Here is a 20,702-nt window from a genome sequence, read left to right as displayed (position 1 = left end):
TGGACACAGCTTTGATTGCAGTCTGAGGTTGTGCCATATAAACAAAACAGTCAGTTTTTGCGCTTTATGTAGGGATATGCACGGCACAAAGGGCTTGTTTTGAAAACAGGTCTACCATGACCCATATAATGGTTTTTCCATGACTGCGAGGTAGGTCTGTGATAAAGTGCATAGACATAATCTACTAGGATTCAACAGGATCCTTTAGAGGCTGAAGCAATCCCTGTGGCTTGCCCTCTGCCTTTTTGACAGTGATACGTATGGGACAGCCTTGCATGTAAATTCCAAAAGCTTTCCACATGATGAGCCACCAAAATTGATGTCTGGCCAGGTATATAGTCTTTATAAAACCAAACTGCCTGCCTGTGTGACTGTCATGACACTGCTGCAACACACTCTTATGAGCCTCCTTAGGCACATAGGTCTCCTGGTAATAGTTACTCCACTGCTCCACCAGTTCAGAACAGAGATGTGTAAACCTGGCATCCGTTTCCAGACCTTGTTGTACCCAGTTGGGAGTGGCCACCAGTTTGCACACTGATGGAGGCGTGGTCCCTGCATTTTTCTGTCTCTGGTGACTGGAGCCCGAACTTCGCGGGCAAGAAGATCGTGTTAACTACAGGTACTAGTTGGCTGTCATGCTTGGGTAGGTGGGACAGTGCAACTGCCAGGAAGTTCTGTTTCCCTAGGAAAGATTTCTAAAAGAATGAGAAGCGGGAGAAGCGTGAGGAGCACTCCAACCACCACACTTGGTTGACCATTAATTGGTAGGGCTGATTGAAAGCTTATTCTTATATGTTCAGTCCAGACTTCAAATAGGACAGCCCCCCCCCCCAGCCAATTCAGTCAAGTGGTTAGGGCCATCTTAATAGTGGCTGCTTTCTTCTCCCAAATCACCCAGTGCTGGTCAGTGTCATTGAACTGTTTAGACAGGCAAGCATAAGGATGCAGAAACCACTCCTCTCCCCACTGGAGCAAAACACCAACCCTATGGAGCAGTTTATTGTCCAAGTTGATTCCCATGACACTGATATGGGGGGGGGTGTTTACAGTCCTCAAATGCCTCCTGGCACTTGGCTTTCTGTTGCAGCTTAGCACTGGGTTTACTCACCATCACCCTGTTCCCTTTTGTTTTGAGCAAGACAGTGAGTGGAAGGGGTATTTGGGTTAAATTCGCCAGGAATCATGGTTTGTTGTTGTTAGGTGCGAAGTCATGTCCGACCCATGGCGAAGCTCTTCCGCCAGGCCTATGGTGAGTCTGGGCGGTAAGGAGGATCAGGCCCCCCCCCATGAAATCTGGCGGTAGTGAGTGAGTGAGCACTAGTTCCTCCACTTCCCTGTAGCTGAGGTGGTGGAGACTCGATGATTAGTATTGCCATCTATTGCTGTTATTATTGTTTTGTTTAATTGGTTATTTTAATTCTATGTGATTGTTATGGATTTTATGGGAGGGTTTTTATGTGAGCTGCCTCGAGCCTTCGGGGGGAGGCAGGATATAAATATAAATATAATGATAATGATAATAACCCCATGGACAATGATCCTCCAGGCCTTCCTGTCCTTTACCATTCCCCGGAGTCCATTTAAGTTTACACCTACTGCTTCAGGGACTCCATCCAGCCACTTCATTCTCTGTCGTCCCCTTCTTCTTTTGCCCTCAATCGCTCCCAGCATCAGGTTCTTCTCCAGGGAGTCCTTTCTTCTCATGTGGTGGCCAAAGTATTTGAGTTTCATCTTCAGGATCTGGCCTTCTAAGGAGCAGTCAGGGCTGATCTCCTCTAGGACTGACCAGTTTGTTCGCCTTGCAGTCCAAGGGACTCGCAAGAGTCTTCTCCAGCACCAGAGTTCAAAAGCCTCAATTCTTTGATGCTTGGCCTTCCTTATGGTCCAACTTTCACAGCCATACATTGCAACTGGGAAGACCATAGCCTTGACTAAACGTACTTTTGTTGGCAGGGTGATGTCTCTGCTTTTTAGGATGCTGCTAGATTTGCCATAGCTTTCCTCCCCAGGAGCAAGCGTCTTTTAATTTCTTTGTTGCAGTCCCCATCTGCAGTGATCTTGGAGCCCAGGAAAATAAAATCTGTCACTATCTCCATTTCTTCCCCATCTATTTGCTAGGAATTGTTTTCTTGATGTTTCAAGCCAACTTTTGCACTCTCCTCCTTCACCCGCATCAACAGGCTCTTTAGTTCCTCTTCACTTTCTGCCATTAGAGTGGTATCATCTGCATATCTGAGGTTGTTGATATTTCTCCCTGCAATCTTGATCCCAATTTGTGACTCCTCTAATCCCGCGTTTCTCATGATGTGCTCCGCATACAAGTTAAATAGGCAAGGCGACAGTATACAGCCTTGCTGAACTCCTTTCTCAATTTTGAACCAATCAGTGATTCCATGTTCAGTTCTCACTGTTGCTTGTTGACCTGCATATAAGTTTCTCAAGAGACAAATAAGATGCTCTGTTATTCCCATCTCTTTAAGAATTTGCCACAATTTGTTATGCTCCACACAATCAAAGGCTTTAGCATAGTCAATGAAGCAGAAATAGATATTCTTCTGGAACTCCCTAGCTTTCTCCATGATCCAGCGTATGTTGGCAATTTGATCTCTAGTTCCTCTGCCTCTTTGAAATCCTGCCTGTACTTCTGGAAGTTCTTGGTCCACATATTGCTGGAGCCTCGCTTGTAGGATTTTGAGCATAACTTTGCTAGCATGAGAAATGAGTGCAATGGTGCGGTAGTTTGAACATTCTTTGGCATTGCCCTTCTTTGGGATTGGAATGTAAACTGACCTTTTCCAATCCTGTGGCCATTGTTGAGTTTTCCAAATTTGCTGGCATATTGAGTGTACCACTTTTACGGCATCATCTTTTAAGATTTTGAATAGTTCAACTGGAATGCTGTCACCACCACTAGCTTTATTGTTGCTCAGACTTCCTAAGGCCCATTTGACTTCACATTCCAGGATGTCTGGCTCCAGGTCAGTAACTACCTCATTGTGGTTATCAGGGATGTTAAGCTCGCTCTTGTATAGTTCTTCTGTATAATTTTTTAAAATCTCTTCTGCTTCTGTGAGATCCCTACCATTTTGGTCCTTTATCATAGCCATCTTTGCATGAAACGTTGTCTTCATATCTCCAATTTTCTTGAAAAGATCTCTAGTCCTCCCCATTCTATTGTTTTCTTCTATTTGTTTGCACTGTTCATTTAAGAAGGCATTCTTATCTCTTCTAGCTTTTCTCTGGAAATCATGGTAGAAATTGGTAAATCATAAGAAATTCTACATTTGGCATTGAGTTTGAGGAGGTGTCCACACAAGTGCATCTCAGACCTTGGCCAGATCCATTTTCATCCCCTGCCCGATACTTGATAAAGTCTAGGTGATCCTTGTGGAATTCTCACTTGAACAGTTTTACATACAGGTGATTTTTCCATAAGAGTTGCAACCTCTCTTTTACAAGCTGTATGTTTTTGTCAATGTTTTCACAATTCCAGTATATATCAATTTAAGATGAAAAAGTTGTTTTCACTAGATATAGCAATGCTTATCGAAAGATTAACTGTTGATAATAAAACATCTTTTGTTGTGCTGTATGCACAATAAAAGAGCCTCTTGTGGCGCAGAGTGGTAAGGCAGCTGTCTGAAAGCTTTGCCCATGAGGCTGGGAGTTCAATCCCAGCAGCCGGCTCAAGGTTGACTCAGCCTTCCATCCTTCCGAGGTCGGTAAAATGAGTACCCAGCTTGCTGGGGGGTAAACGGTAATGACTTGGGAAGGCACTGGCAAACCACCCCGTATTGAGTCTGCCATGAAAACGCTGGAGGGCGTCACCCCAAGGGTCAGACATGACTCGGTGCTTGCACAGGGGATACCTTTACCTTTATGCACAATAATACTGAGCTTCTTGTGGCACAGAGTGGTAAGTGGCAGAAATGTTGTCTGTAGCTGTCCGTGAGATTGGGAGTTCAATCCCAGCAGCCGGCTCAAGGTTGACTCAGCCTTCCATCCTTCCAAGGTTGGTAAATTGAGTACCCAGCTTGCTGGGGGGTAAACTGGTAATGACTGGGGAAGGCATACCACCCCGTATTGAGTCTGCCATGAAAACGCTGGAGGGCGTCACCCCAAGGGTCAGATATGACTCGGTGCTTGCACAGGGGATACCTTTACCTTTATGTGCAATAATAACATGGGTTTGGGAAATATGTCATCCTGAATATTGCAACTGTACTTTCCTTTGCACAGCACAATCCTGGCAGCTGTATCTTAACACCTGGATTTTTATTCCAGTTTTGCTGCCCTGTTTGCTACCAGATTCATGGAGCAGTTAGCTCCAAGTTGAAGGTGAGAATTCCACAGCTTTAGACCTGGAGCCTACAGTACAAATAAATGTGCAGCACAGCTGTGAAAGGAAGCTAACACCTCCACCATGATGAAACATTCAGGAGGCTTTGAAGATTGTCTTTGAATTCTTGCACAACTAATTCTTTTGAAGCATAGTTATTGTATGAAGGGGCACATTTAAATAAGTGAATGTTATCATTGCTGAATAATTGGAAGATATTGGTGATCAGATCCATAAATGGGGTGTGTCCTTGGTTTGCTATCTGCTTCATTGTGTCCTGGGGCATTTTAGAACATCAAGTGTCAGTATGCACATAGGACAGCACCTATAAAATGCCTTTTTGGATTCAGTTCCTTTTACTGGCAATATTACAGTCTTCACTTTACTGCCTAAGAACACAGCTGATGATGGGGGTGGGTAGAGTTTATTTTAGAGAGAGAGATGCTGGTGTTGCAGTCTCTGATTCCTTGGGTTTAGAAATCCTTTGGAATGCAGGGTCTTCTCCTTCCCTCAGTTCCTTTATCGACACAGCAGAGTTAGGAAGCTTTTCTAGGAGTCTTTTCTTGATCAACTCCTGTTTTTCCAGTTGTTTTTTTCTGGAGAACTTCGTTACAGGGTGAGGCAAGACCAACTATCGTACCCATAACTGTTTTCTCCTCATTTCTCCTTATGGTAGACTGCTTGTAGTGCCTGAGATATGGCGACCAAGGCATTAGTTAACAAGTACTCTCAAAGCAGGACTAAAATTACACATAGTAATGAGCATAAGTGTTGTCTTTTATCGTTTGTGGAGCCCCATAATGTCAGTGCTTGCCCATCTGCCATTGATACACTGCTAAGGCTTGATCAGATAGAACGTTTTGGTTCACAGCCATATTCTTGGAGAAATCCTGGCTACTCAATCTGTCCTGAGGTCAGATCCCACAAGCTCAGCTTGCCCAACCTCTGACCTTGCATTCAAGGCATGTTTGATTCTGTCTTCAGTTGTGTTTGTCCCATTGGCTCCAGTAGTTAAGATGATGGCTGGCCTGCTTCTGAGTTCTGAAAATGCTTATCTCATTCTCCAGCAGCTTTGGGTCCTGCCCATTCATACTTGGAACCTCCAGCAAAGAAACATCTGTGTAGGAGATTGTGATGGCTATAGCGGAGCATTGGGAAGGGGTGTCTGCCTCTCAAGCATGTGATGCCTGGGTGGGAAAATCCATACACATGCTGACTCTATCAGGGCTATGCTACCTCATTTTGTTGCTTTAGGCTCGGGGAAAATGCTCCGGGCTGTGCATGTGAAGTCCTAATGCATGACTGAACAGAAGGCATTGATGAACAACAGTTACAGACAAGCCTAACTGTTTGTGAATATATCCAGAGCATGAAGCCAGCCAGAGAAGTAATGGGGCCTTTGGATGACAAAGCAATACATAGATTGCTAAAGGAAGATGCAAAGATGGCAAAAAAGGCAATGACCTTTTCAGTGGGAGATGTTGGTTACATATCCATGCCACATCTTGTATTTTCAGGAAGGGAGTCTGTTCCAAATTGAGGGGACCAGAGATGAAATGCTTAGACCTATTGAGGAATTAAAAACGGATAAATCTCCAGGTCCTAATGACATACACCCAAGAGATTGTTCATCTACTAATCTGTATATATAACCTATCACTAAATTCAGCCACTATGCCAGAACAAGAGCAAATGCAGCATCAAAGTCTGTACATACTCTGCCTTGGGAAAATTCTTCCCATTTCAGTGAGCTGGGGTGACTTTACTGCCCAGCTTTCTATGCTGATTCAAACCTCCCCACCGACTTTCTTTTCTTTTTGGGGTGATCTCTGCCTGTCTGGGTGCTTCTTTCTCTCTTTCCATTTCTGCCAACTTGCCAAGACCTTTAATCACTTGATCAAATCTTCTGTGCTGTGGTGGGGTGCTAGGTCAGGTCTTCGACACCTTAAAAGAGGAAAGAAGGGGTTGCATTCATGGCAGCAGGAGGATGCCATCTGTTTTCCATTTGCCAAGTGGTCATAGGCAGTGAACACAGTTTTCCCCGCCTTCCCAGTTGGAGGATTCCCCCAGTGTACCATCAGGTGTCTTGTTGCTCACTTCTGCCCCCTCCAGTTTCATGGATCTCTCAACTGCCATACAAGAGTTTTTGACCCTGCCACCTAAGCAGCAGTATGAAACACTGTTTTAAAGGGAGGAAAGTGACAGCAGTGATTAAGAGGATAATCGTGGTGATGGTGTTGATTCATCCCTCCCTTCCACATCCCCAGCTCCCTGCTGGTCATGCAGCTGTCAGTACACCCCTCTCTGGCATTCCCTGGCCCAATGAAAAAATGAAATGGAATACTACTTATTAAACAGTGCATGTAATTATAGGATTAAAAACAACATGCAAAAGTACCATTAAAAGTAAAATCCAGATATTCAGCAGCAAATTGAAGTTTGACATCTAATTTCAAAGTATCACAACACTGGTTACACATATATAATAGAAAGACCCAATGGGTTTTGACCCAAAGGTTCTTCATCACAAGGCACTGTCAATAGCCTTTGTAAATTGCCCCAATAAATCACTTGGCACCATGGCAGATCCTTCCTGGGAATGGGATGTTGGCAGTTGGTCTCAGTTGCTGAGGCATCGAGTTTTGTTGCATTTCTGGTATTTGAAGGGACACCCTATGGTTGAGAGGCTATTGACTCAGATTTCGGTTTGCATACTTGGCCCATGATTTGTGGAAATTTTGCCTTTCAGGGGTCTTTTTACAAGATGTGAGATGCATCCCTTTGTCTCAGGGACAGAGAGGTATTAATTTTCACCCACACTGCTGGCAGGGTGATTCTGGAGGCAGGCACAACAGTCCTATTTCCTGGGGCAACCTGCCTTTCCATGGCTTTTGCAGCCCAGGTCACGGAGTCTTCTCACATTTGTCCCCTTTTTCTTACACTGCTGTAAGAGTGACTGGTTACAGCAGTGGTCCCCAACCTTTTTATCACCGGGGACCACTCAACGCTTGACAATTTTACTGAGGCCCAGTGTGGGGGGGTAGTTTACTCCTCTACTCTCAACCACTGTCCTAACGCTCTCTGTTCGCTATGGTAATGTTTAAACATCCCTTCAAAATAAGAAACAGACACACCACAACAATGAACATAAGGAACATTTTATTTTCATGGAAATTTTAACTCATGACAATGACAAATCAATGGGAACCCTGAGCTTGTTTCTCTGCAACGAGATAGTCCCATCTGGGAGTGATGGGAGACAATGACACCCGAAGTGTGTTGTAAAGGGCTGGGGGGGATGAAGTAAAGGGCTGGGGGGGGGAGAAGGTGTCCTTCGTGGCCCACCTCCAATTAGTCGACGGACCACATGTGGTCCGCGGCCCACAGGCTGGGGATCGCTGGGTTACAGGACATGCCATCTATTCCTCTCTTTTCCTGGGATTTTGGGTGTTTGTTCTTTTGGCAGTGTACTAGGACACAGGGACTGATTTGCCCAGCCATCAAGGTGATTGCCATCATTGCATGGTCAGGATTGTTTCCCCAGGGCTTTCTCCTTGAGTTTGAGTTGTCTTGCTTTTTCCCTTTCTTTGTTTCACTGGGCCCTGACTTTGAATCACTCCTCCTTGTGTTATGATTCCTGGCTACCAGCCACCTCCACGACTTGCTGGTGGGGCAGTTACAAGGCATGGACTATTGGGCTGCTGGCAAGAAGATGCAGTGTATGTGGGCAATCCTTTATAGTTGTGCAAGTTGTGACATCTACAGGTACGTAATGCTCTGTTGTTCTAGGCCGTTGATGGCCTGGAGTCTTCAAGGCAGCATGTCAACGCATGTTGCTGGCTTCAGTGTTCAGTGGCTCTTTGCCTTGTTTTGTAGTATATTGTTCTGTAGAATATGGAGTTTTAAATGGCCTTCCCTTTATTCCCTTGGGCCCAGCCAATCTCACTCACATGCACCACTGGAAGGGTAGCTGCAACCATCCCCTGTCTCAAACTCAGCTGTGAAGTTGTCACTTACCAGGCATGGGGCCTTGTTTTGATGCTAGTTAGCAGCAGTCTTTGCTGATGTTGTAGGAGCATGGTGGGAACTCTGCTATCAAGGTGATTGCTGGCTGGCCAACCTTTTCCCTTGGGCCTCATTTACATTTAGGGTTTGATGTATCTTCTTTCTTGTGCTTGCCACCACCATCACATAGTTCAAGCCATCCTCTTCACTTGCTCGCAGTCTGCCTGTCCCCTTCTGTGATGCTTTGGTAGACTAGGATCCACTCAAGGCTAGATTCAGACCTTTTAATTGGGCTTTGAATGGATCTACAACCTGCCCTTTTTATAGAACAAGGTTTGAGTCCAGGCACACCTTTAAAACCAACAAAGTTTAATTCTGGGTATAAGATTCTGTGTCCATGTACACTTTTTCAGATTCATACACACAAAAGTGGTGCCACTGGACTCAGATGTTGTGTTTTGCTTCAGATCAACATGGCTATGCACCTGAATCTGCATATATAATTTTTTTTAAATGTTCAATTAAATTGGGCTTTATTGGTTAAATTATATTGTTAGATTTTTAAACCACTTTTGGTCTCTATCAGAGAGGAAAGTGAGTAATAAATTGTTCAAATAAACTGCTATAAACAGATGTCTGTCTCCCCCTTCTGCTACTGTCTACTGATTTTCTTGAATGTGACTCCTGGGGCATAGAGTACCCTCACAAGTATTGTAATGGCCTGTAGTAATGGAGTAAGGACTAGTGAAAATTTATTTCCTTTTGCTGCTAAACTCCATATATGAACAAAAATTGTAGCAAAGCCCAAACTAATACCCACATTTAATAAATTACTGAACTCATATTTCCTAGTTGTAAAATAGATTAGCATAACCCCAGGGATGAATAATAGGTTATCCATGTTTTAAAGTGTATGAGAACAAATTTTGAGTCCAGTAGCACCCTTAAGACCAATGAAGTTTTATTCAAGATATATAATCTTTTATGTGCAAGCATACTACTTCAGATATCGTGAGTCAAAGAACAAAGCCCTTCAACTCTTATTGCCACCATGGTACCAGTTTGAATACTGTTCCCTAAGTCCATATGCATTTTACTTTACTAGAAGATGTCCCTTATGTAGAAATGTCCAGGCTTCCATCTAGTGCAGGCCTTCTCAATCAGGCTTTCATGAAACCCCTGGAGTTTTTTGGTGACTCTGGAAGGGTTTCCCAAATGGGTGGGAGTTAATTGATTTGTAATATATTTTTTAAATTTGTTAAACATTTTCAGGTGTATAAAAATATATGGTCATGTTGACCCCCCTCCCCAAATGGCCAATGGTGGACTTGAAGGGGTATGAAGGGGAGGAGTCTCAGGTGGGTGTGTACACAGCTATGCTTCCCAACCATATTCTTCATGATTGTTCCACTTCTGTGGTTTTTCAAACCCTGATGAATACTTCAAGGGTTTCTCAATGGTAAAAAAAGTTGAGAAAAGCTGATCTAGTGTTTCCTTTCATGGCATTAACGTCATGGTGAGCAGAGGAAGAAAAATTATTGAAGATCTGTTTATGTTTATGTCCAGTATCAATAAATTTATTTTCTTAATAGCCTTTTGTTCAGATATAATTTTTCTTACTCATTTCTTGGGTTTGTTTCTATCCCAGGATCCTGTAAATGAGAACAATGTTTCCATAAATGTCTTCTGAACCTTACTTCTTCCCTCATGGATCTTCTTATAGGCTGCAGTCCTATCCATCAATGCATGTCATAGTTTGCAAGTGCGTTTATTAACATCTGGCAGGTTTGGCTTTTTCCAGACCAATGCTAACAGTTGTCTAGCCAAAACTAAAAAATAATTGCATACTTTCCCCCCTGTGGTACATCTTCAAACAGTGTACTTTAGAGCAGTGGTCCCCAACCCGCGGGCCGCGGCCCGGTGTCGGGACGCGAAGGCCTGGGCGCCGGGCTGCAGCTCCTTCTTCCCTCCCCCCCCGAAGCGAGAAGTTCGCCAGGCTGCGAGCAAATCGGCCGCCAAAGCGGCCGATTAGCTCGCAGCCCGGCGAGCTTCTCGCTTCGGGGGGGGGGGAGGGAAGAAAAGCTTGCCGAGCCGCAAGCTAATCGGCCGGTTTAGCGGCCGATTTGCTGGCGGCCTGGAGGGGCTGGGAGGGGGAGCCGAGGCCGCCGGCATGGTGGCGGCGCAAAAGCACGTGTACGGACTGCTGTGCATGCGCATTTGCGGCAGTCCGCGCTTGCGCTGGGGCTGCCGCGTGTACGTGGGCCCCTGGGCCACCCTCTCCCCGGACTCCTGAGCAGCGGTCCGCAGCGGGCGAAAGCTAGCGGACCGCTGCTTTAGAGAATTATTTTAGCCTCACACACTAATTTATAATCTAGGATATTGTTAATCTCTGAATATTTTGGGCTAGAATCTGTATGCTAGTGGCCAATGGCATCATATATGAAAATGAGATTCGGATGCAGAAAACCTTTATTAGTATACACAATTGCAATCCAAAGAAACAAAATGGGTTAGACAGGACTACGTTCCCGCACTAACAAACATAAGTTATTTATTTGGAACACACTTCCAATGGCATTGGCTACCCTGGCAAGTTTAATGGGATCCTTTTCCGAAAGTATTAATTTGTAAGTTGTATGAAAATGAGCATCAGTATTTTTGTTGCGATTACAATATATTTTAGGTGTGCCAGAAAATATTTTTGCAGCACTGTCTACATAATTTTTATATTTTCTGATATGCATGTATGAACTGATAACTCCAGTATGGCCTTATGTATATTTAGAAAATATATTTAGCCAAAGCTGTTCTAAAAAAGTTATCTGTAAATCTTTTTCCCAACTATAATTGTATATTTAGCTTGTGCCTTCCAAATCTGCAAGTAGACCATATATCGTTGCTACCAATTGCTCAGTTTGATTTAAGATCCTCTCAGATCTATTTATACTAGAGCAGTGGTTCTCAACTGCTCCAACGCGGCAACCCCAACTGTGGCGGTGGTGGGGTCTGCACGTGTGCATTTGTGTGTGGGCAGCACATGCATACATGCGTGGATTCATGCACATGCATTCGCACAACAGTCACCCAAGTAGCCTCAGAGACCGCCCCCAAAGAAGACAGGGGCAGGCCTGGCCTGTACCTTCAAGGAAAGGTGACGGTGGCTGGAAGTAGCAGTGAGCGGTGGCAGGCAACGGCAGCAGTTGGCAGTCAACAGTGGCGGACTGTGGCGGCGGCCAGTGGCAAAGGAGCCATGGCAATGGCCGCCTCCACGCCGCCTGACTGTTGTAGGTGAGAGGACGGAAAGAAGGAGGCTGTGGCTTTGCATGAGTAGTGTATAGCCTAAGGCATTCCAGATGGAGGCACATAGCATCATAGCTTGAGTTCAGGCCTGTTGAAAAAAACTGGTGGTAAAAGGAACATGAGGTTGCCAAGAAAGCTGTGAGTTGGGTCTACTGTATTCCTCAACATGGTGAAGGGGTGAACTGCGGTTACAACTCACAGGCCACTTACACAGGAATGGGGAAGGACCTTACCGGTCAGAAAATTCTAGTGAAGGAGAGTATATCTACAGTTTGAAAGCATCTGGGTGAAAATAAGGCAGGGGAAAATAAACAGTGTGGTGGTTGGTGTCTGCTACCGACCGCCTGACCAACGAGAGGATGTGGATGCTGCGCTTTGTGAGCAGCTTGAGAAAATATCCAAACGTCAGGACCTTGTCATCATGGGTGACTTCAATTTCCCAGATGTGTACTGGGAAACGAACTCTGCGAAGCGTCCTCAGTCATGCAACTTTCTGACCTGCCTGGCTGACAATTTCATTTATCAAATGTTAGATATGAACCCACAAGAAGTTCAGCCATACTGGACTTAATACTGACTAACAGGCAAGAGTTGGTGGATGAGGTGAAGGAGGTGGGGACCCTAGGGGGAAGTGACCATGTCCTCATAGAATTCCTTTTAAGATGGGATGGCAAGGAAGGTTGTAGCCAGACGCAGATGTTGGATTTTCGGAGGGCAAACTTTAATAAAGTCAGAGACATGATGAGTGTCATACCATGGATGAGAATGCTGGAAGGGAAGGGAGCATGTGAAGGGTGGGCGCTACTCAAACAAGAGCTATTGCATGCTCAATCAATGACTATCCCAGAAAGATGAAAACACTGCAGGAGCTCTAAGAAGCCTATTTGGATGAACAGAGAACTTCAAGAGGAACTAAGAAAGAAAAGGGAAATGTTCAGGAAATGGAGGGAAGGACAGAGCTCTAAAGAAGAGTACCTACAGGTTACCAGGCACTGTAGATCAATCATCAGAAAGGCCAAACATTTCTGGAGCAGATTGTGGCTCTGATCACAAACGGTGGCCAAGTTCAAATGATGTAGTAGTCTTCTCTATGTTTATAAGTGAAAAGGTTATAACATAAAGTCTAAATGATCAAACATAAAGAGTCAACCAAAACGGGATCCTAGGTTAAGTAACCCGCTTTCTATTTTATATTCGTCAGTGGTTGCTCTTCCAATATACTGTCATAATAGTAATCGTAGTATCACATTGGCAAAATGCTCATAATCGTCTGGGGATTCCAGACGATTTTTGACATGTTTGCGGCTGGTTTTCAACATGGTTGTGGCACCCGAGACCACATTGCAAATTTGCGCTGTATTCTTGAAAAAAAAAACCATGAACACCAAAAGGTCATCTATCTATGTTTATTGATTATTCTAAAGCAGTGGTCCCCAACCCCCGGTCTGGAGACCGGTACCAGTCTGTGAATCAGTTGTTACCGGGCCGCAGCACCTCCTCGTCCTCCTCCCCGGCTGCTGCTTTGGGAGCTGCCTTGTCACTCTGCTGCCGGCTCACCTTTGGTGCTCTCCAGCGGCCGCCATGGCTGGGGCTCCCTTTCAGCATGGCACTGCACAGCTGCTGCTGGCAGCGCCCCCCAGTGGCAGTAGGAAGTCAGGGGCACCGGCGGGAAAGCAAGTGGAGCAAGGGCTCAGGCAGCGGTGACATCCCTCGGCAAAAGACTCCCCCCCCCCCCGGGCCTCAGTAAAATTGTCAAGCGTTGACCGGTCCCCAGTGATAAAAAGGTTGGGAACCACTGTTCTAAAGCGTTTGACTGTGTTGATCACAAGAAGCAATGGGATGCTTTACATGAATTGGGAATGTTGTCCCACTCAATCCACCTCGTAAGTTCATTGTACACCAACCAGGAGGCTGCAGTATGAACAATATATGGAGATACTGATTGGTTCAAGGTCAACCAAGGAGTGAGACAAGGGTGTATCTTATCACCCTTTCATTTTAACCTTTATGTAGAGGTAATTATGTGAAAGCTTAATCTGGAAGAATCTACGATTGGAGTTAAAATTGGAGGTCTTAATATCAATAATCTCCGCTATGCAGATGATACAACACTCCTTGTAAAATTGGAGCATGATCTGAAGACCCTGATAAAGAGACTAAAAGAAGAAAATGAAAAGATGGGACTATATATAAATATCTAAAAAAACAAAGATTATGAAGACTACTGACAGTAGCACCAAAGTCACGATTGACAATGAGAACATCGAATGTATTGATGATTTCATCTTTCTTGGCTCTATGATCAATCAAAGTGGTGGATGCAGCTGTGAAATCAAATGGCTAATAACACTGGCCCGGAACGGAATGTTAAGCATGAACCAAATATGGAGAAGATACCAGCCTTAATACAAAATGCCAGCTAGTCAGCGCCATTGTCTTCCCCATAACAAGCTATGCAATCGAAAGCTGGACCCGAAAGCTGGTGTTGGAGACGAGTGCTGCGAATTCTGTGGACAGCCAGTTTTAGAGAGGAGCAAACCAACTATATCATTATAAGGCAAGATATTACGGCTAAAGCTCACTTACTTTGGACACATCATGCGATCAAACTCATTAGAAAAATCATTCATGCTTGGCGTGGTCACCAAAGGATCTGCTGGCATGACACGATCAAAGTCGACACAGGGATGACCATGAACCAACTAAAAGAAGCGGTCATTGACAGTGACATGTGGCGGAGACTTTCGTATAGAATCTCTGAGGGTCAGACACGACTGAACAGATGACAACATCATCATGCAGGAGAGTGTCCAGAAGAGGCCTAGCTTTATAGAGACTGGGGTGGGGGGAGAGATGCTGCTTTCCTTCTCTTGCTGCTGAATGAGAGAGTACCAGCTTCCTGTCTGATGATTTTTTTCTTGCCCTGCACAGCCTTTAATACCACAGGGAATAGTTGTGTTAGTTTGCTGTTGCATAACTAATTAGAAGCCCAGTACCACTTCAAAAACTAACAGAACTAATTCCAGCATAAATCATCATGAAGTGAGGTTTGGCTCACAAAGTTTATAGTGGAATAAAGTCTTTAAGACAGCGGTCTGCAAGCTTTCGGCCGCTGCGGACCGCTGCTCCGGAGTGGGGGAGAGGGCGGCCCGATTAAAGCGGCCGATTAGCTTGCAGCTCGGCAAGCTTCTCTTCCCTCCCCTCCCGAAACAAGAAGCTTGCTTTGGCGGCTGATTTGCTCGCGGCCTGGCGAGCTTCTCGCTTTGGAGGGGGAGGGAAGAAGGAACCGCGGCCCGGCGCCAAGGCCTTCGCGGCCCGGGCTGCGGGCCGCGGGTTGAGGACCACTGCTTTAAGATACCACTGGACAGATAGAACACAGTAAAAATGACCAGTTGTCAGATTGTGCAGTTAATTGCTGTTGAACATATTCACTTGCATATTCATGTGTAATAAAGCATGCTCAGGAGGTGTGGTAGCGGCTGCCCTACAGTAGGCAATTGTGATAGGTAGATGCTTGTGTTGCCCTGATTAATAAAAAGTCCTGAGGCAGTTCATGAGTGGATTTTTTCCTGGTGTTCTATTGCTACACCAGTGGTGGACTATAATCTGGAGAACTGGGTTTGATTCCCCATTCCTCCACAGGCAACCAGGTGGATGACTTTAGCCTAGTCACAGTTCTTGTAGAGCAATTTTTGTAGAGCAGTTATGTCAGACCTCTCTCAGCCCCACCTTCCATCTAGGGTAGCTATCCTTAACCTGTGGGCCTCGGACCACATGTGGTCATTTGACTAATTGGAGGTGGGCCCCAAAGGACGCCTTCCCCCCCCAGCCCTTTACTTCATCCCCCCCCCCAGCCCTTTACAACACACTTCATTGTTGTGGCGTGTCTGTATCGTATTTTGAAGGGATGTTTAAACATTACCATAGCGATCAGAGAGCGCTAGGGCCGTGGTTGAGAGTAGAGGAGTAAACTACCCCCCCCCCCACTGGGCCTCAGTAAAAGGCGCTGAGTGGTCCCCGGCATTAAGTGGTCCCCGGTGATAAAAAGGTTGGGGAACACTGATCTAGGGTGTTTGGTGTAGGGAGAGGAAGATAAAGGTGTTTGCGAGCCATTTTGGGCTCCTTTAGTTTGTGAAAAACAGGGTATAAAAAGCAGCTGTGCAAATATATCAAGTTGCTTGGTCACTGAGGACCTTATCCAAAATGCTTTCCATTTTCTAAACTTATAGCCATTTGTAGGCTCGAATGTTAGCTTATTGCTATTCCTTCTGGTGCATTCACAGAGGCAGATTTTTTTTTTTAAGGCTTTTAAGGGCTATTTTCAAACTTAGCTTAAAAACCAATGATTCACATGGCTCTCATAATTCTTAGAGGTTTTTAAAGCTTTTGTGGTTTTCAGGTTTCACTAAATAATTATTTACAAATATGTGCTATTAAACAAAGGATATACTGGGGAAACTTTTCATTGAAACAGTATTCTGTTTAAAGTTCTTAATAGAAGGCAATACTAAAATTTACACTTGAACAAATAATGCATTCCTATGCCTCTCACTCTTGGTATAATTGGGTGGACAGGAGACTAAAATGTGAATTTTATTAGTATTGTGTTCAGTTGTCATAGAAAGCTTGAAGATTTTCAACATAATGATTGGCATTATTTAGGTGTAGTTGTAAAGTTGTCACCTGTATTCATTTAATCCTATTGACTTATAAATAAAAATAGTATTTTATTGCCTGTTCTTGTCTAATGCAACTTTAACCATAAAGAAAGTTAGATGTTAGCAACATAATTTTAGTAATGAAAATTTTGTGTAAAGGAACAAGAGTTCTGTTCAGTGCCTATGAAAAACAGGCAGGTGGCAGAATAACACAAATGATTATAATATATTTTTGACTGAAATGCTTCCTCTCATTCCTGTTTGCTTCCTTCCTCTGCTCTAGTTATCACACACACGACAAGGCAGCTTCTGTTGGTCATTTTGCCAACTTAAATTCTTCAAACATTGCTTCCCTCTGTTTAAACAAAGAGAAGGAAGTGAACTGTCTTCTTTAGTACTCTTCCCTTTTATAACTAAATTCTTTTCATTTCATTTGTGAAAGCAGCAGTCATACAGGCTAGTTTTAATTGAGGGCTCTGTAAAATGTAGTCTATATACAGCCATCTTTATCTGATGTCTGGAAATAGAATGTTAAATCTTTTTGCTTGTTGTATTTGAGGGCAAATACAAGGCAGATTTCATGCTGTGAACTAGCACAATCTATATCCAGTGCTCAGAATAAATGTATCAAAATTAGTATATTTGTTTCCAAGATTCACTCTTTAGTAAATAAAAACTAAAATGTGTGCACATATTTTTCTTTTGGGGAGCAGTGGAAGACAGTTTGGGGAACCAGGGAAGGATACAGTATTCACTCACTCACTCCTTCCAGCATAACGGAGATTGGGATGCAAGGGCTGTTTTGAATCGGAGAAAATAAGTCAGTACCTTGATCATGGGAATTTCTAGCCCTGTGATATTCTGTAGCTTGGGAGTCTGTGTCTCTTCTTCACAACATAGGTTCTACCCTGTGTCTAAGAAAGTTGACAAGGCTATAGCTCTTCAAGGCTTTTATTTTAGAGGTGTTTCCTGTATTTAATAAGTCATCACTTCTTCAGTAACAGAGATAACAGAGAACTGGTGGAGGTGAGAGTAACCAAAAGGACCCTGTCCCTTCTCCTGTTGCAAGGCAACTCATGCAAGGTTGTATTTATCTGCCTTTCTCTGCTCTTCCTTATAAAACAGACTTGATGGCAGTTGCTCTTTACTGGCATGGCTGAGGACAATCACTCAGTCCTGAAGGGAAAGGGATACATGGAATCCTGAGAAAAAGTCACAATTGGACTTGAGTGGGGGATATCCACCAATAGGAAAAAAGCAGTTGGGTTTCATCAGCAGTTGCTGGGCAGATCTCTTGAACCATAGAGCATGCTGGTTAACTGGCAAGCCATCTTTGATCACAACTTCCCTTTTTTGTGGTATGATTCTAAAGGACTTTGTTTTTTATGTTGGCTCCAGTTGGAATACCCAAATCCTTCTGTAACCTGTAGGATTTTTTGAGTCACATTTTTTTTCTTGTTTGCATATAGCCTCCCATGTGTATTTTTATTTTGTTAACTTGTTTTTTTTAATCAGGTAGTGGTAAGGCTAGATACTGTGCTTGGTAATGGTGGCCTTGCCCATCCAATTCAGTGACAGCCTGCTTGTCTACTTTCTGACTTTGCCAGTCTCAGGTTGATATAGGTGTGCTAATTTCTCAGCCAGCAGCAGCAGCCTCACCAACCAAGTTGGCAGGCCCAGACAGGGGTTGGAGAAACCACATACTGTACTACCAGCCTGTGCCTGACAGTGGTAGCATCATCTCACCCCAACAGCCACATCCTTTCCAGGCAAATGGCAAACCCTGGAACTGTGCCATCAGTCTGTGCCCAGTAGGGATGTTCTTGCTTGCCTTTTCAGCTCCTAACCATCACACACCAGCATCCTCACTTTTGTGCTTTTCTCTTTTTTGTGTTGAAGATACTGGGATAAGAGTGTCCAGGAAAGAGGGCTTGTAGAAGATTGGGGGAAGGTTAATTTCTATCTCCAATGTAGAACTCAGTCTCAGTGAAGTTGTATCTCAGAGAGACAGTTATGCTTCATACTAACAGACAGGTAATTATATACAGAGGCCATTGAGTTATATATTTAATATTAGTGTTCTTCTACATGTGTGGTTGATGGTGCAGTGTTTATATCATACAGAAGTTATGTGGATTTTTTGTTTGAGGGGAATTTTGGCTGTCTATCAGCCAGAGAGTGAGTGCCACTGTACTAACCAGTCCTTGATGAGGGATGTGTGATTTGGTTCAGTGTAATAAAAACAAACAAGACCTCAAATTAATGCCAATGTGATTTTTTTTTTGGCATCCCCTAACTTAACTGCAGTCTCCCAAAGTGAAGCATAGCCCAAATAACTGAAATCCGAATTGGGTTTCAATTTCTAAGACATTCCCATGCTCCTTTTTGTTTTCCTCCCTTTGCAAGGAGGAGGAAGTGAAAGGGAGCCTTGAAATGACCATCAGACATTTAAACTATCTGAACAATCTGCCAATGAGCTGTTAAGTTTAAATGGGCAGCAGGCATCTGAACCCTCCCTATTACTTCCCCTACCTTTCAAAGGTTAGGAAGCAAAAGGAACTGTGGGCTGCCAGCCAGCAGGCTCTGCACGGTTGGTGGTGGGTGAGTTTAATTGACCCCCTCCCTGCACAGTCCAGGCAATCCATAGCGAGGCTTCTCTCCATGGATCAGCTGTCTGTTGGCCTATAGGGTAGGTAGGGTCCTTCTGCCTCCATCTGCACAGCCCTACAAACAGCTGATCCCACAGAGTGGCTTCTCTCCCCAACATTGGCTTGGACTGTTTGTGAGGCTATGAGTGTGGAAAGGTCTGAACTGCCCCTCTCTGTACATGATTCCATGGGATCAGCTATTTTTTGGGCTGTACTGGGTGGGGGAGTCAAAGCAGCCCTCTCTGTAGGATCAGCAGTTTTTTGACGAGAGGCATTTAAATGGCCACAAACTGAAAGATCTGGCTTTACCTAATCTTAATCTGAATATCAATATTGATATTCAGGTGGATCTGCTTATCCTGATTATTTCTGGACTGAAAAAATGTATGGGTCTTTTTCGGACATTCCAATTCCCGTCTCAGTTTCCTGATTTTTAGCTGTACTTTGTGTATACTTCCTAAGGCTTTTCTTTTTGCAACCAAAAGAATGTTAAGTGTTCTGAAATGGAAAGAGAAAATTTCAGGATGCATGCTGAAGGAGAATAATACATGCACCCTCCTTGGGAGCTTCTTGGGCTGTTTCTTCACTTGGAAAGTTGGCAGCTTAGTGATGCAGTGGACCCGTTTTATTCTCCTTAATCTAACAATTTCATGTATGTCATGGGCTGACGTGGGTGGGCATTCTCTTCTCTGTTTCAGGCTAGATTATTTGTAATTTTAAGTTTTCTAGGTGTATAGTGCACCTAGATGGTTATATCATCACAAAATTATGTTATAATACAGGTGTAATATCTTTTTATCCGTCACACCATGGCGGTTTCATAAATAAATAAGAATTTGGTCTTTCAGTTTGGATTGCATTAGACCAAAATGTCATTTTGATACTTACTAATGGTTGCATTGGAAAAATGAAGCTCGGAGCTGAAAGCCTGCTGCATTAAAATGAACAAACAAACAAAAAAAATCAGCCTCCCATTATACGAATGTGATCAACATCATCATTTACAATAACATTATTATTTTGATGTTTTTCAGGTTATATGCTAAGGTAAAATAATTATATTTATTATTAAACTTGCACTGTTATTTATAAAATCTGTCCTCTCTTCTTCCAGGCTGTTGGCTGCTATGAATCGCTAATATTAAAAGCAGAAGGAAAAGTTGAATCTGATTTCTTTTGCCAGTTAGGTCACTTCAACCTCTTATTGGAGGATTATCCAAAAGGTAAACCCATCATAATTTCTTTTCAGTTTTTGTTTAGGATCAGTAAAATGCTACATACATGCCTTTTAGTTTCAGACAGTATTTGCCAATAAAGGGCTTCTGGATCTGTTTCAGACAGAATAATATGCTTGCAGTGTACATGTTAATCCATGTATTAATTAACATTTTATGTGCTCTTTTAGTGAATAGGTAAATAGCTTCAGTTTTCTCTTAAAATAAATGCTTTTAATTCTAGAACATGTCTATTTTTAACAGGAATCTTCTGAGTGTAACTCACATCCTGATGGTAAATGTGAATTTCATATTTGTAGTAATTTCTTCTTGAAGACTGCTTACATTCCTATTTACATATTGGGTTCCATCTCAGAAGGCTTATATAAATATAAGATGCCCTATAGGACATATTTACATAATAAACTTTAATTTTGTGTCGTAACTTTCTTAAAATTTCTTGGAGAATCCTCCAAGTTGTAGTTTAGTAAGGCTATTGAGAATGAAAGATCCTAGACCCTGTTCACAGTACTTT

General features: G+C 43.5%; 1 protein-coding gene across 4 annotated transcripts in view; it reads left to right on the top strand.

The window, feature by feature from the left end:
• Nucleotides 1-20,702, top strand: part of KDM6A (lysine demethylase 6A) — a 177,149-nt gene that overhangs the window by 33,157 nt on the left and 123,290 nt on the right. For all 4 annotated transcript variants that reach the window (XM_077342853.1, XM_077342850.1, XM_077342852.1 and 1 more), the window contains exon 3: nt 20,068-20,176. In XM_077342853.1, coding sequence (XP_077198968.1) covers nt 20,068-20,176 — 109 coding nt within the window. The remainder of the gene's footprint in view (nt 1-20,067; nt 20,177-20,702) is intronic.

This window comes from Paroedura picta, chromosome 6 (assembly GCF_049243985.1).
Source record: "Paroedura picta isolate Pp20150507F chromosome 6, Ppicta_v3.0, whole genome shotgun sequence".
NCBI lineage: Eukaryota > Metazoa > Chordata > Lepidosauria > Squamata > Gekkonidae > Paroedura > Paroedura picta.
This window is presented reverse-complemented; position numbering and strand designations above follow the sequence as displayed.